The sequence below is a fragment of the Gopherus evgoodei genome, chromosome 1, assembly GCF_007399415.2.
Source record: "Gopherus evgoodei ecotype Sinaloan lineage chromosome 1, rGopEvg1_v1.p, whole genome shotgun sequence".
In the NCBI taxonomy this organism is placed as follows: Eukaryota; Metazoa; Chordata; order Testudines; family Testudinidae; genus Gopherus; species Gopherus evgoodei.
Window position 1 is genome coordinate 342789950 of NC_044322.1, and position 16134 is coordinate 342806083.

Sequence of the window (16134 nt, forward strand, 5' to 3'; positions counted from 1 at the left end):
CATCAAGTGATCCATCCCATCACCCATTCCTAGCCTCTGGCACACAGAGGCTAGGGACACCATCCTTGCCCATTCTCGCTAATAGATGGACATATCCCCCATGAACTTACCTGGTTCCTTTTTGAACTCCTGTTATAGTCTTGGCCTTCACAACATCCTTGGGCAAATTGTTCCACAGGTTGACTGTCTCATGGGGGACTTCCCCCACTTTTTTTCTTGTTAGTGGTTTAATACTAACATTGTATCTGCAGCTTCTGAACTTTTCACTTGTCTAAAATATATTTTGGGAAATGTAGAGCAGAAGAGAGATTTGAAGGCTGTGGAAATCATAAGAGAGCAAGGGCAGGCCTGTGCTGTGGGCAGCCCAGCTGCAGCAGCATAGTGCTGATATATCCTACATTAACAGAAGGGTTTTTTCCATCAATATAGATAATCCCTGCCACCTTCTCTCTTCCCTCCCTGTGAAGAGCCTCCATATGCACATATCCTCATTTTCCCCAGGCAGTATAACATTCAGGATGTTCTAGATCCTTTTGTGTACTCACTTTGCCAATGCCCCAGAAAGAATACCACATGGACAACCACTTCACAAGCCCTACAGTTAGCAGTTAGATGCTGCAGAGTAGGAAAAATATGCCAGCACAGACCACATCTCTCCACTCAAGTCAGTCTGCTGTCAGCAAGCTCATGTGAACATGTACTCTGTGCTCTCCTGCACCCTTGTGATCCAGTTAATTGGCCAGAATCCACATGCTGGCAACATGCAAGTTTCTCTTCCTTCAGCAATCACGGTATTTGTGCTGTCAGTTCCAAACCTCCATGCTGTGTGGTTTTGGGGACACCACATAAATCTGCCTTCCCACCACACCAGAGCTATTGCCTCATTTCCTGCCCCCTCTGCAGCCACAACCCCTATACCTGCTCACCCTGAAGTCCTTGGTTTTCAGTTCCTCCCCACCTGATATAACAAAACTTTTGCCTAGGCTCCCTGCTGACTATTCTGCTGTGTTCAAAGTAAACCTCCCCATAAAATGAAAAACAGCAACTTGCAGCAAGCAACATGCATTGTTAAATCTTTATTATACAGGTGTACAAAGGTTTGGACTGGAACCACCAGTGGTGGGTAGCTCCCCAAGGAGGCAAACATGAAGTGGATACATAGAAACCCCCTCCCATTTTTCTTTTTTAGTGCACACTCACTGCAATCCTTCCAGACCACATCTATACAAGTGAAGAGGAGAACATGTTCTTAAATACCATTCTCAATTTGGGTCCCTCAAAGATTTAGTGGGTGCCATGCACTACTTTGGGTAAAACTCAAAAGACAGATTTTGATCTGCATCACATCAATAATTCAGGCTCTAGCTCTGTGCAAAATACACAAAAAACCATCTAAAAATTGTGAAAAATAGCTATTTTCAGGCCTCTCTCTACATCCTCTAGCTCAAATGGCCCTGCATTTGGGTCACTAACCCTACTTTGCAGTCTTCTGGGGCACACCAGATTTCAGAGGAATATGACTAAGCATGTCAATTTTAGAGGACTTAAAGTTTGACCTTTAAATAAAAGTTGTGACAACCTAAACTACAGTGGTGCTCCCACACCACTATACAACAGTTCCTGCCCCAAAAAGCTCACAGACTAATTGAAATGGTGGATGTGTGCAGTTTGTGCATACATTGGGATACACTGACAGAGGTGTGGAGTGCAGGGAGATTGGGGTATACTGGCAGAGTTCAGGGGTGCTGCACTTCCCTCACTGGAGCCTCCCAACCCCTCTCTTATCCCCATATAACTCCCTCCTCCTATTCCACTGCCCCCTAATATCTCTTCCCCCCCCCAGGAAGCATTCACATGTCTACTCCCCCCCCCCCCCCAAGACTTTGATTATTCCCCCTGCAAAAAATCTGCCATCCATGACTCAAATTGTAGCAACCTTTTGTCTTAGATAGGGGCTTGTGATTTACTTATCCTTGGCTATGTTAATTGAAGGGTGAGTGCACAGCCATCAATCTTAATGAGGTCTGTGAGTTATCCAGTCCTTAGTACCACTCACTTTAACAGTAAAAGGAAACAGTTATTTTGGGGGAGGTGAGGGTGGTCTGTAACTCAAGAACTCCTTGGTCAAATGACTCCAAGTTATGGTCACTAACACTACCCTGTGCCCCCATGAGCGCATCAAATTTCAAAAGCCATTCAAATAACATTTCTAATTTTAGAGCACTTTCAAGAATTGAGCTATAAAGCATATAAAGTGGCAAATGTTTTTCTGTGTTGGTGCATTTGCACTGTAAATATACATTCTTAAATACCACTCATTTTGGGCTCCCTTAAGACTTAGTGGGTGCTATGCACTAGCTTGTGTAAAACTCAGACTATTTTGACCCACATCAGCAATTTGAGCCCTAGCTCTGTGCAAAAAACAAAAATACCATTTTGAAAAATGGTAACTTTTTCTAGGGCTTATATCTCCACATCAATAACCATGCCCTTCACCGCCCCAGGCACACCAAATTTCAGAGGAATGCAACTAAGCATGTTGATTTTAAAGGATTTAGAAAGACTGACCTTTAAACAAAAGTCAAGATGCAACCTTAACTATAGTGACACAACTGTGCCACTATAATTCTTTGTTCAGGGATTTTTAGTGGCCTTGTTTCAGTACAAGATGTTTTCTACTACATGTTCTACATTCTATAGTCAAAGTGCATTTGTTTTTTGAGCTGATACACTTTGCAATTAAGAGGGTAATATAATGCTTATAAGCTGCTTGTTACATTTGTTTCTAGTTCCCTTCAAAATATGTTTATATAATTTGACTAATCTCATTATGCTTTCAGCCAAGTAATAATGTGGGGATTAATTTTACTTAATAGATGTTCCAGTATTTCCCTGCACATGTATAGTAAAGTTAATAGAATTACATAACTAAAATTTAAGGTTCACTTTTTAAAAGTTGAGCTTGTTGTTTCATAACTTACTGTAAATTTGAAATGGAAATATTTCCCTGACCCAAAGTGTCTTTCCTCTGTCATGTACACACACTAGTTTTGTGTAGGAGACTGTCAGTACTAAACAGACCATTGTTTTGCATAACTCTGAAAGAGTATTAAATGCATTGTAAGCTGTCTTGCTTACAGTAATGTAATGGTGCTCAGCAAAATAAGAGCAGTGGGTTAAACTTCATTCTTTCATGAAATGAAATTCATTTTAGCATTCAATAAACATTTTCTATTACTGTAATTTAACGGAGTATCTCGTTTTAGTATCTCCTCTTAGTTGCGTTATTATTTTGGCAACTTGTTCTTTCACTTCCGTATCATGGTGATGCAATAAACATACCAGTTTCTTAGTATATTGGGTAGAATGCCCACAGAGCAGAGAAAAAACTGAATCTTCACTGTATTGATCCTGGGTAACGATGCCCTCTTCATTTTTCATATTCTCATTCAAATTTGCAGCAAACATCAGGGCTCTAAGTAGAATCTCTTTGTTTATGCAGTTGTCAAAGAGTGAAAGCAATGATTGTGCCTGTGACATTAAATACATAAAAGTAATGTTTATTCATCAATTGAGAAGTAAATGTGTGAAGAATTCCTGTTGTAACCCCCCCCAAACACCAATGATTTCTTAAAAAATAAAAAATACTGATCTACAAACCAGACAGCTTCCAACTAAAACTCACTAAAATAGAACCATACATATATATTCATTACAGCTACCATGCGCTATAAAAGCATGTCAAAGAATTGCAAGGACTGCACATTTTTCTTTTTGGAAAAAATTGGCTCGTGTTTTGCAACCTGACATATGCTTTGTAGTCTGAATCTTTAGAATGTGGCTGTCTGGAAAATTCCCATTTTCATTTATAAGAGCAGGAATATTGTTTTCATTCTGAATGGTATTTCAGTTGCCTTGAACAGTGCCTGAATGTCAAGTATTTATAAAGTGTTTTAAAGTGCAGACAGGATAAAAATACAATTTTGGTATACTAAAGACTGATCTTGGCTACTCAAATATTGGTTCAGGTAAAAATCAGGGGCAAGACCAAATACAGTTAACTTTTTAATTTAGTTTTCAAAAACTTAGCCTAAGCATGTAATTACAACTACATACTACTATCCTAATTTTCAGGGCTATCAAAAGGTACTGGATTGACAACTCTGCACTGCTATGTGCTTATCAACAGATCTGACACAAAATGGGCAGTGACAGAACCAGTTTCTCCATCCTGCCCCTGCCAATGAGATGTCATTTAGCTATTGAGGCTCTGATCCTGCAAACATGCACACTGAGTTCAGTGGGACTACTAACATGCTTTAAAAGTTAGGCACATATGTATTTGTTATCAGAGGGGTATATATTTGGAGGATCACAGGAACAGTTCATGAATCCCCTGGGTACTCCAAAATGGTGGCTGCTCAGCACCTACCGGCATCTCCCCTATCAGTGCCTTTCCCTCCCCCTAGCACCTCCTGTCCACCGGAGGCCTTGCCGATCAGTGCCTCCCCATCCCCTCCAGCACCTGTTCTGCGGCAGACAGGAGGTGCTGGGGAGAGGAGCAAGGGCTGGGTGTGCTCAGGGGAGGTGGCAGAACAGGGTGGGAAGAGGTGGGTCAGGAAGAGGCAGGGGCCTTGGGGGAAGGGGTGGAGTGAGGGGTGGGACCTGGGACAGAGCAGGGGGGAGGAGCAGCACTTGGCACGTTAAAAAGTCGATGTCTATAACCTCTGTGACTGTCACCAAGGTTGCTAGTTTATGTTGATTTATGGAGCATGTCTACTGGGACTGGATAGAGATGGATAAATTCATTTCACATGCATTCAACAAGGACAAGTGCAGAGTCCTGCACTTAGGACGGAAGAATCCCATTCACAGTTACAGACTAGGGATGGCTAGGAAGCAGTTCTGCAGAAAAGGACCTAGGGGTTACAGTGGATGAGAAGCTGGATGTGAGTCAACAGTGTGCCCTTGTTGCCAAGAAGGCTAACAGCATTTTGGGCTGTATAACTAGGGGCACTGCCAGCAGATCGAGGGATGTGATCATTCCCCTCTATTCGACATTGGTGAGGCCTCATCTGGAGTACTGTGTCCAGTTTTGGGCCCCACACTATAAGGAGGATGTGGAAAAATTGGAAAGAGTCCAGCAGAGGGCAACAAAAATGATTAGGGGGCTGGAGCACATGACCTATGATGAGAGGCTGAGGGAACTGGGATTGTTTAGTCTGCAGAAGAGAAGAATGAAGGGGGATTTGATAGCTGTTTTCAGCTACCTGAAAGGGAGTTCCAAAGATGGATCTAGACTGTTCTCAGTTGTCCTTGATGACAGAACAAGAAGTAATAGTCTCAAGTTGCAGTGGGGGAACTTTAGGTTGGATATTAGGAAAAACTTTTTCACTGAGAGCGGTGAAGCACTGGAATGGGTTACCTAGGGAGGTGGTGGAATCTCCTTCCTTAGAGGTTTTTAAGGTTAGGCTTGACAAAGCCCTGGCTGGAATGATTTAGTTGGGAATTAGTCCTGCTTTGAGCAAGGGGTTGGACTAGCTGACCTCCTGAGGTCCCTTCAACCCTGATATTCTATGCTTCTATGATACATTATACTCATGTTCTTAAGTGGAAGGTCAGCTTAATTCTTTTTTAAATTCTTACTTCTGTTGTTAAGAATGCTTTACATTATTTAAACTGATTATTTTAAAAGTCAAGCATGTGTTACACTTAATTTGCCCTCTTCATTTTGGATGAAAAGAACACTCATTTTCTCTTTAAGGTTCTAAAGTATTAGCATCACATTACATCATTTGGGACGCAAACACTGAATACAAATATTTATTTGTTGGAAGGAGGTAAACATTGTTTTTAGTTAATGGAAACATTTTTATTGGTCTCAGGTTTTATACAAGCTTGTTTATACATCTGCTTCATTTTTGGCTCATATTTGACCTTACAATGTCTCTTGATAAGACTGCAGTCCATAGTCAAATGAAGTGGAAGTTCATCAAGAACAAAAGTCCACTTTTTTTTACTTTGACCTACTGCTTATATCCTAATAATGGAGCTGTGGTAAGACATGGTATCTGTAGAGCAGCAGTCAGGCTGTTTGTGCCTGTGACTCCCACAAAGCGGTTTTAAAATGGGAGTACTGAAACCAAATATTGTGATGTCTGATTTTGTTTTGGGAAGCTCATTTGAGAGTAAAAAACAGTACAGCTAAAAGGCAACTTGAAGTGGTTTAGATTTAATTTGTTACCATATCAACTTTCTTTTACATATAGCTGAAACGGATGCAACCACCAGGTGCTGAAAGGTAAAGTACTTCATGTACTAAAGACCTTGGGACAGTGGCAGATTAGCCACTGGGCCTGTGCCCAGGGGCCCCTGCCAATTGGGGTGCCCCTGTGCCCCAACCTGCTCTATCCATTCGCCTGCTGCCCTGCAGGAGTGCCCGGTAGGCAGAGCGGAGCAAGCCCCCGCACCTCAGCCCCATTTCCCTGACTAGACTGCCAGCAGGAGGGCCGGGGGTGGAGGGGAGGAAGTCTGCAGGCGGAAGGAGTGGGAAGGGGGGCCCCCACTTGCTCTGGCCCAGGGCCCCACAAATCCATAATCCACCTTTGCCTTGGGAGCTGCATTGGGAGGGGTACTGTGTTCATAAAGCTGTCTTATCAAAACAGTACATCTGTCGATAGAGATGTTTTGTGTATATTGCATTTTCTATCTTTCTCAGCTGCAAAAGTTATGACAGTTGAGACAACAGTGGTTGAGAAAGTGAGGATAATTTGCAATGTTGGATGCATTTGAAATGATTTGCAGCACTTCCTCAGGCCACGTTCCTTCTGTAGATGAATAAGTGAAAAGTGACAACTGGGTATATTATTTTGTGTCTCTCATGTATGAGCAGCAACCAATGCCCTTGTTTTGTGGGAAGGGATGGAGAGAGAGTGGCAGTTTGCAGAAGCCTTATCATTCTGCATTATATACAGGAAGCATGACCAACAGTGGCCATATGGCGAACATGTTAACCATGCACATGGGTGAATCTTCATACGTGAATGTGATGTCTCTGATATAGCATGACCTGGAAGAGGCTTAGCATGCTTTTACCTACCGTTCCTGGTCTCAGCCTGCTTTGGCCATGTAAAGTAAAATTCCAGCATTAAAAACGTACAGCTATTTAAGAATCATACAATTTGAAGTGTAGATTAAATAAGAACATCATGAACTTTTGTACTAAAATGTTCAGCAGTGAAGCAACTTGAAAATGGCAAAAGTCTTACTTGAGCACTGAAAAGATGTCTTGTCATGGCTGGGTTTGCAGATAAGTTCACAAGTACTTTCAGAACTTGAATCTGAAATGAGAACATAATAGTTCACATGGAAAAACTCTTAAAGTGAGGGGAGGAGAATCTGAATACTGTCTCCTTCGCCCTTGCCTTCCCTCCTCCCCGCAACTTTGCATGAAACAGTCTCCCTACCAGAATTTGCCACACGATCACTCTCTAATTCCAAATAAAGATTTACGTCTTCAGTGATGTCCACAAGAAAAGAGCCACCCTCCACCCCAGGTCTAAGCTTCTCAGTTTGTCCTTGCTTTCTTTGCATCTGTAAGCTCTTTGGTACTGGGACTGTCTTCATTTACTGCTTTTGAACAGAGAGAAGCAAAGTGTCAGCCTTTAACAATTAATTCATTGTAGCTAAAGCAACAGAGGAGGAAAAATACTGCAGGGGCAAATTCTGCTCTTATTTACACTGGTGTCAATCTGTAGTAACTCCAGTGTGCTCTCTCTACTAACTTCAGTAGAGCTACTCTGGTTTTTACACAATGAAACAGAGGAGAACTTGGCCTTTCATATCTAAGGGCTTGATCCTCCACTCACTGAAATCAATGATGCAGCTTCCATTGATTTTAGTAGTGCAGGATTATGCATTAAATAAATCCACGGTTTAGTAAACCAGCTATGATGCTAACAGGCATCAGAGAGCTGTCCGACCAGCTCAGATTAGAGCAATAAAGCAATTGACTGGTGTGTTTATATCAAATAAATGCTAGAAGGTCATAGTGTGTTCAGGCCAATTCACTTGCTAGAAAAGAACAAAGGCGGATGTTATCATGTTACGATTACATGGCATATGCCCCGGTAATTACATTTACTCTTCATTCATGAAAATTAGTGTAATGTTAATGGCAATATCTTCACTTATCTATAAACCTGTTGATTGCTATCTCATTACATCACGTATTACCTTGTACTTTAGTCCTAGATCAAACGGATGTATTAGCGTGTTAAATATAGGACTGTAGCTATTTTAGTATTTTAGAATTGCAACCATGCAAATTGGACTGGGGGGGCGGTGAGAGGGGGAGTAACTCCAACTTCTGTTTACAATCTAAGTAGACAACAAGCAGATAAAAAATGGGATGCAACAAAAGTGACTAAGTGATGTTCAGCACATATCTCCTAATTCCATATTTTAAAACTCTCTCTCTCACATGCAGTGAAAGGCAGCTGAGACAGGAATCAATACGCTTTGTAGAACTGCATTTTCAGGAGGCCTTAGGACGTACTTAATCATTTGTGCTTCTCTATCCTTCAGTACAGTTCTGAACTGCCCTGCAGTTAATGCTGAAGTGAGCATAACAAATAATTCCCAGTTTAAAACTTTTTCTTTAGCAATTGATATGTATTTACAGTCTTTTCACAATGTTGTAGTATTAAAAAACAAACAAAACTAAATAGGTGTCTGGAAATGCTGAGTAAGGCTTAACGCTGATCTCTTCTCCTTTCCCATCACATAACTAGGCTTGGCATGGCAGAATTTTTTATTTTTATTTTTAAATAATTCAGACAGTATTCATGTTTATTTTTATTAATTCAGTTGTGAAATTATGGTGGGTGGCAGACAATAATTAAGGCTAAGATTTAGTCATGGGTATTTTTAGTAAAAGTTATGGACAGGTCACAGGCAATAAACAAAAATGAATGACCCGTGACCTATCCATGATTTGTACTATAAATACTCCTGACTAAATCTTAGGTGCTTGGGATATGGGAGTGGCTTGGGGCACTGCTGCTGCTCCGGTGGCTGAGCAGCAGCCAGTGTGGCTGGCCCCGGCACCGCCCAAGCACCAGCCACTGCAGAAGTCATGGAATCCACGACTTCCATTACCTCTGAGACAGACTTGCAACCTTAGCTATCATTAATGACAATAAATGTTAAGATTCAAAAAGTTAAAGCTTCATAACTGTTAAAATGCAAAATTATCAATATGTCAAAATACACAAAATAAATATCCTCAGATTAATCCTCAAGCAGCATTTTTCTTACTTCGCCTATCAATAAATTTCAAGTACCATTGTTGAAAATATTTTTACATCTGTTTGTGGATGTATGGTAAAAAAAAAAAAAAAGTCTACATTTAATGACATTTCCCAATAAAATATAATCCTTCCAAGTCCATGCCTATGATTTACGTGGAGATATAAAAGTAATTATTTTACAGTGTGGTTTTTGGGGGAAGATGCAGGTATGCTACATTTCTTAAGGTGCAGTATCTGAGCTATTATCAGGAGCTATACAGGAAAGGATTGTGAGTTATTACATCAGTGATACGCTTTGTGGAATGGTGGATTTGAGAATCCTTGGTATTACAAGATGGGGGTTCATGAAATCCCCAGAATTTTGGATGAAGGAGATAAATTCATGAAATTAGAGGCATGTGTACCTGCAGGGAGATGCTGTACAACATTTCAGTAAGCCAACATCTATAGTAGCAGGCAAAGGAGGAGCATCAGAGATACAAATAAAACAGGCTATTTTTAGGAAGGAGGTTTAGTTTTTAATATTAGTGAACTCTGATTATATGGGGAGACAGAGCTAAAACAGTTTATGATTCTTGTTGTGTGTTGGATATGTGAACAAGGAAATGTGACTGGTGACCAACAACAGGTTACTGGGAGTGAAGTCACAGAGGTGAAAGATTTGGAAAGATATTTAATCCAGTGATTTACAGTAAGCACCATAATTGGAGGGATGGCAGCAACTCCCTTTAGCTTTTGCAGAACACTTGACAGTAGCTTTTGCATCAAAGGACCCTATCTTTAAAGTCAGCTGTTGCCTTGATAAATACAAGGGATGTCAGATATTTAGGGCCAAATCCTACTTGCCTTACTATGCAAGTAGTCCCACTGGGCTCTGGGAGACTACTTGCAATGAATAAAGCAAGCTGGATTTGTGTTAGTCATAACTACAGATTTTTTAAATACTGCATTTTCAATTCCGATTGAACGCATGAAGCACATTTCTATCCTTTTATTTCTGAGAGTCTAATATTCTTGAATCGCCATCTCGTGGCATGTACTTTAAAGCATCTACTACTAGTTTATGTACTACTGCTGATTGTTTAACTTACGTAAGTAGCCCTGATCAATCAATGGAACTATTTATGGAAGAAGAGTGAGCAAGATTTAAATGTTGGTGTGAGTTGATGTACAGATGTCAGCGGAATTGCTCCAACTTAGATTAGCTCTGAATTTTGTCCTAATGGAGGAGTGTGACCCAGGAACCTCATAGTGTCAACTGGCAGAGGGGGTGCATAGAGTTTTCCTGGGATCCACTGGATGAGGTATATGCATAATAATTCACTAAAGGGTGTCATGTGATGTTTATACCAAGAGCCCAGAGCCCACCTGGTCATCATAACCATTGCAAAATGTATGGATGGATAATATGTAATTCCTTAAATGTCTGTACAGAAAATTATGTTCTTAAGGCAGGTAACTAGCAGGTGACATGTTTTGGACAGATTCCGTTCAGACAGGAGGTAACAGATCTGTCTGGTCATGAGTATATTGGGCATTATATGTCTCACAATGGATGCCTGTTTGCATACTGAGCCAAATGACAATCAAGACACTGCAAAATCTTCAAGAGGAAAATTGCAGTAAGAAATAAACAACAGGAGAGGATCATTTATGAGTAAAGAGAATGGATTCTTGGTGTATATCTGGGGATGCAAAGTTATTCCCTGAATCCTTCAACTGAGGAGGCAAACAGTGTGTTTGTCTTATAACTGGAGGGTCACAGCCAAGTCTGGCTGTAAAATACTGGAAGGATTTTAGGTGAGCATTGCGCTATAAGACATGAAAATGTTGAGTTAATTAAGTCTAGGTTCTAGAGTGCATGTTATGATTTTATATCTGGACATTTGTTTCCAATACTTTTACTTACTATCACTTGAGCTGTTATACTTTGTTAAATAAACTTTTACTTGTTTTCAATATAAACATATCTACATGCTGCATGTGAAGCAGAGTAGCTATCTGAGTGAAACTGGTAAGCTGGGCTGTACTGCTTCTTTGGAAGCAGTGAACCTGGGAATACTGCAAGGGTCTAGCAGAACAGGGGCTGGACACTCTAGGGAGATACTCAGAGGCTTTAGTGTGCCCATCACTAACCTGTAGAGAGACAGTGAGGCTTGCATAGGCAGTATTTATGTTGCCCATGACTGATGGATTTGGGGACACAGCAGGCACAGTCAAGGCTTCCTCATGCTAAGGGCAGTTGGTAGCAAGGTGCCTCACAACCATGGGTACCCCCGGGAAGCATCACAAGGAGAAGAAAAGATTCACATTATTCCTGGTAGTAATTTACAAATAAATATACAATTTTCCTTTTTTCAAATACCACTAAGAAGCAGTATCTTCACATGTGCAACAGGTCTTCTATTAGCATTGCAACTATGACAAAAATTCAGATGAGCCTATACTCATAGTAATTAGGGTCACAGACATACCCAACATAATAAAAGTCTTCTGTGAGTCAGATCCACAAGATGGCTGTTGACTGTGATGACCTACTCTCCCTGATACACAACTTCCAGGAGAGCCATATTATAGACAGATAGATTAGATAGATAAAGAACACCAGAGTTAAGATCACCATGTGATTCTGAGAGCAAACTTTTGCTCACAGTCTCCAGAGATTCATAGACTTTAAGGTCAGAAGGGACCATTATGATCATCTAGTCTGACCTCCTGCACAATGCAGGCCACAGAATCTCACTCATCCACTTCAATAACTCAGACATAGGTTAGGGGTTTGTTACTGAAGTCCTCAAATTGTGGTTTGAAGACCTCAAGCTGCAGAGAATCCTCCCGCAAGTGACCCATGCAACAGTGGAGCTCTCCACATGCAGATCTCCTTTGCCCTGTGCTGGGGTGGTGGTGATCTACCTCCAAGGGACTATGTACTTACTGGGATCCTATAGAGGGCTCTCATTTGTTTTGGGATGGTGCATTCCACACGCAGAGAAGGGATGAATGGAGTTTTATTTTCCACAGCAGCACCACAGAGATTAGCTAGGAAAGGTAATAAAGCTTGTGGTGTTATTATCTGTTCCCCATCTCTGTGCAGGGGCAATATCCTTTATAATGGGGTCCATGGGGCAGTTGAAACTGAGAAGCAGTGGTAGCATTACTTCATTTTCCCTGATAGGTCATATAGTGGAAAGGGCTGGTGGGGTTTCTAGAGCCATTGCAAAGGCACAGGACTGCTGTGCGGATGGCTCTGGTCTCCTATAGCATCCAGCAATACGGGGGCAAAAACAAGACTCCATCTCCAGAGAGTCTTGGAAACTCTTGGGGTGAGAAACGCTGCAAGACGATCCTTGTGAAGTACTCTTCCCTCCTGTGGGAATTTCCACTGGAGAGGACAATTGGGTAATGTTCGCAAGTCCTTTACACATTCTCCACTAGTTATAGCTACTGAATTGTAAAATTATTTTTCTTTAAAAAAAAATACACCACAGAGTACCTTAGAAACTGATGGTTTAAAAAAAAAAAAAAAAAAGGCAAATCTAAACTGGAAGACATCTCAGTCAAAGTTAAGCAGCTTGGTTACTATCTGGTTATGATAGTACAGTAAACAGTACCTGTGTCCTTTCATTTCCTTCTGAAAGCAAATGAAGAAAGCACGGAATTGCATTTGTCATCATATGGTGGTAGTCATTGGTAACAGACATATTTGTTAATAATCTAAGTTCAGCTAGCTGCAGATCAGAGTTCAAAGGTGATAACTCAATCTCCTTACAGACCTGTAAAATGTATACCTTAAAGAACAGAAAAAGAAATGGTTAAATGTACAATTTGTTGATCCAGCCAAAGAAGTTCACAGTTAACATCCCAGTGTCAGTAGTCACGATGGCTCAAAATCATGATTCCCAGTAGCAAGAGGATAAATAAATAAATAAAAACATTGTATAATCAGTCTCATCTTTGATCAAGAACATGTAAATAAGGCACTAGCAGTAAATAAGTGATGTTAAGTTTTAGCAGAAACTATAATTAAAGGAACACTATCAATCTGATTTTTTTTTTAATCAGTTTTCTGATAGAGCTACTTTTAGACAATATGTTCTGATTTAAACAAAAAAAACAACCCTGTTCCTCTACATAAATTTACAAGGGCCTTTTGGACAGGTCCAAAGTAACATCATTGAATGGCTGTCAGACTATGCATTTATGATTCCCATCCCATAGCATCTGAACACACCCCCTATGCCAGTATTTAAAAACTGGAACTAAAATGTCTCTTCCTTCCCACCCCACAAGAAATAGGTACTGTAATTGAATTGCTTACAGGGTTTATTGGTATATGTGATACATTTATGGAGGCAAAGCTAGGCAGAGGAAATGAGTTTTGCAGTTAGTTGCAAAAGTGGTTAGTTACATGGTCATTCTTATCCCTTGTAGCAGTGAATTCCATAGTCCAGGTCCAGCTTCTGAGAAAGTCCTCCATCTCCACTTATTGATCAATAGTTTCCATTTACATTGGAAAGTAACTTTTGTAAGGGTTCACGGTTGTAGAGGGATAGGTGTGAATGAGTACTTGCACTGGACTCTATATTTAGTGGGGAGCCAGTGCAGAGTGGAGTACTGAGGTAATCTGTTAACAGCAACCTGTGTTGCTAAGCAAATAGGCTGCTATATTTTGGGAGCTTATTCAGGATGTGGGATTTGTTCCTAGAGAAGAGTTGCAATAATTAAACCTGGATCACTCTGGTCAGATCTGAGTCTGAATGGATCTGACACAATCTTCTGGCCTGTTAGAAGCAGATGAGACTGTTCTTGCTACCATGGCTATTTTGGCATCCAATAGCACTGAAGAATCTTAAACAACTCCAAGTCTATAAACTGACTTGATCAGAAAATGTAGACAAAAATGTTTAAATGGAAAAAAATTAAAGTGTTCATGAAATAATTTTCCAACCAACTCTAATAATGGGGAAGTTAAAGAAACACCCCTCTTCCCATCAGCATTTCTTTAGTCTTGCCAGAGTTAAACTTTAGCCAGCTGCTGATTTCAGATAAACATCAGAAAGCAGAGAGATTGTGCTGTTAAGATTTGACGTAAAGCAGATATAGAGCAGGTTGATGTGTGAGTGTTGCTGGGACTTGGGAGTTGGCAAGACAACAGAGGCTCAACTGTGATACTGTACAGTATAGGGAGTGGACTGAGCCTTGCGTGATTCAGCAGGGGAGAAATTTGGAGATGGAGTCTAGTAATGACTATCTGCATATGGATTGAGACTAACTGTTTCGGGCTGTTTCTATTCAGCTTCTTAAAAACAGGACTGTAGTATATGGTAATCAATTACACCAAATGCTGTAAATAGGTCCAGCACGATACTACAGGCAGGAGGATGTCAGCCATCAAAGGAGCAGCGAGTTCTGTCATTGTCCTGACCTCAAGCCTGACTGAGAGGGATCCCATTTTCAGTGAGCTGACAGACTGCTTTGGAGACTTTTTGCTAGCTTCTTGACTGGATAAAACACGAGGTGTGTGTGTCTGTGTTAGACACTAGGAGATAGTTTGCACAGTCTCTAGCACTGAGCAATCTTTTTTCAGTATGGTTGGACTACTGCATGTAGTAATGTGGGTGATAAATTCCAAAAGGAGGAATTAACAATCTTGGTTAGTTAGAGGCTCAAAGTGTTTTCTACTCTTACCACCCAGAAAGGGCAGGCATAAGTCACAGGTGCCAGCCTCAGTTACCATCAGTGCTTTTGACTACTTTCATGAATGGGCCAAATTCTTGGAAGATTGATTGAAGGATGTTGCTCTATGCTTGTTCTCAGTGCCTATCACTTACTGAATGCCATCTCTCTGAAATTATTTCTTGCAGTAAGAGATGCTGTGTTCGAAGATTGAATGGAGGCAATCTGGTCTTAGAGAGCAATTTATGGTCCAAAAAAGTTATGCCAGGCATGACTTTGCTATCTCCATGGCAGAAGAGAGAATCTCTTTGCCTCCTTCATGCCAATAGCACAGATTTGTAAAAATTCCTTGTTTCTGAGTGTCTCCATCAAACCATTATCTCCACCCCCGATATTTGGAGTTTTTTTTCCTTCCTGCTCTTTTTATTACAGGTTGAACTCTGATAATATGGAGATGGCCAGCTGGGAGAACGTGTGTTGGTGATGGTGTGTCTATAGCAGTAGTCAAGGAATGGTTGAATTGCTTTACTAAGTCACATACTTTTATTGACCTCTTTGCTGGGTGAAGTTTTCTTTAATTTCTCTGGAATTTGGGAGGGAACAAGAGTTTCTTAAGTGGACCAGAGCAGTGCTTTCCTCCTGTCTTACGAAAGGAATAGTTATTTTTCAGGAAGTGGTCTGATCAAGATATAGGAGTAGCTCTGTTTCTTATGCCCGAGGATCCAATCTAGAGAATGGACAGCTGTGTGCATAGAGACCAGGGACTATATTTTTGGCCCACCCACCGTCATCCTCCACCTCTCTGTGCAGATGCCTACTTGCTGTCTCATCATTTTTAGCCCCTTGCTGAAAGAGAATTCCTGGATTGCTTACTGGGAAAGGGAGTGCATGCTAGTGCAAGAGACAGGTGCAACTGAGTATCAACAAAGGAGTGACACTGTCTCTATGCAAAGTGTTGTAAAGTGCACAAAATAAAACTGACAAATCTTCTGACTCATCTTTTTCAGTTATAGTAGTCCCACTTAATTACTTTTAACCATAGTAGGTATAACATTTTCAGAAGAAAATGTGAATCTCAAACTGACTTTATCTCTCTACATTTTTGCATTTGTATTATTTCAAAAACAGAACTATTTCTGTATTTCTG

General features: G+C 40.7%; 1 protein-coding gene across 1 annotated transcript in view; it reads right to left on the reverse strand.

Moving 5' to 3' along the window:
• Nucleotides 1-1061: 1061 nt before the first annotated feature.
• Nucleotides 1062-16134, reverse strand: part of ARMC10 (armadillo repeat containing 10) — a 31263-nt gene continuing 16190 nt past the window's right edge. Inside the window, exons 4-6 of the mRNA XM_030556863.1 lie at nt 12923-13099; nt 7269-7340; nt 1062-3531 (exon numbers count right to left, since the gene is read on the reverse strand). Of these exons, the coding sequence (XP_030412723.1) occupies nt 3235-3531; nt 7269-7340; nt 12923-13099 (546 nt within the window). The 3' untranslated portion in view covers nt 1062-3234. The remainder of the gene's footprint in view (nt 3532-7268; nt 7341-12922; nt 13100-16134) is intronic.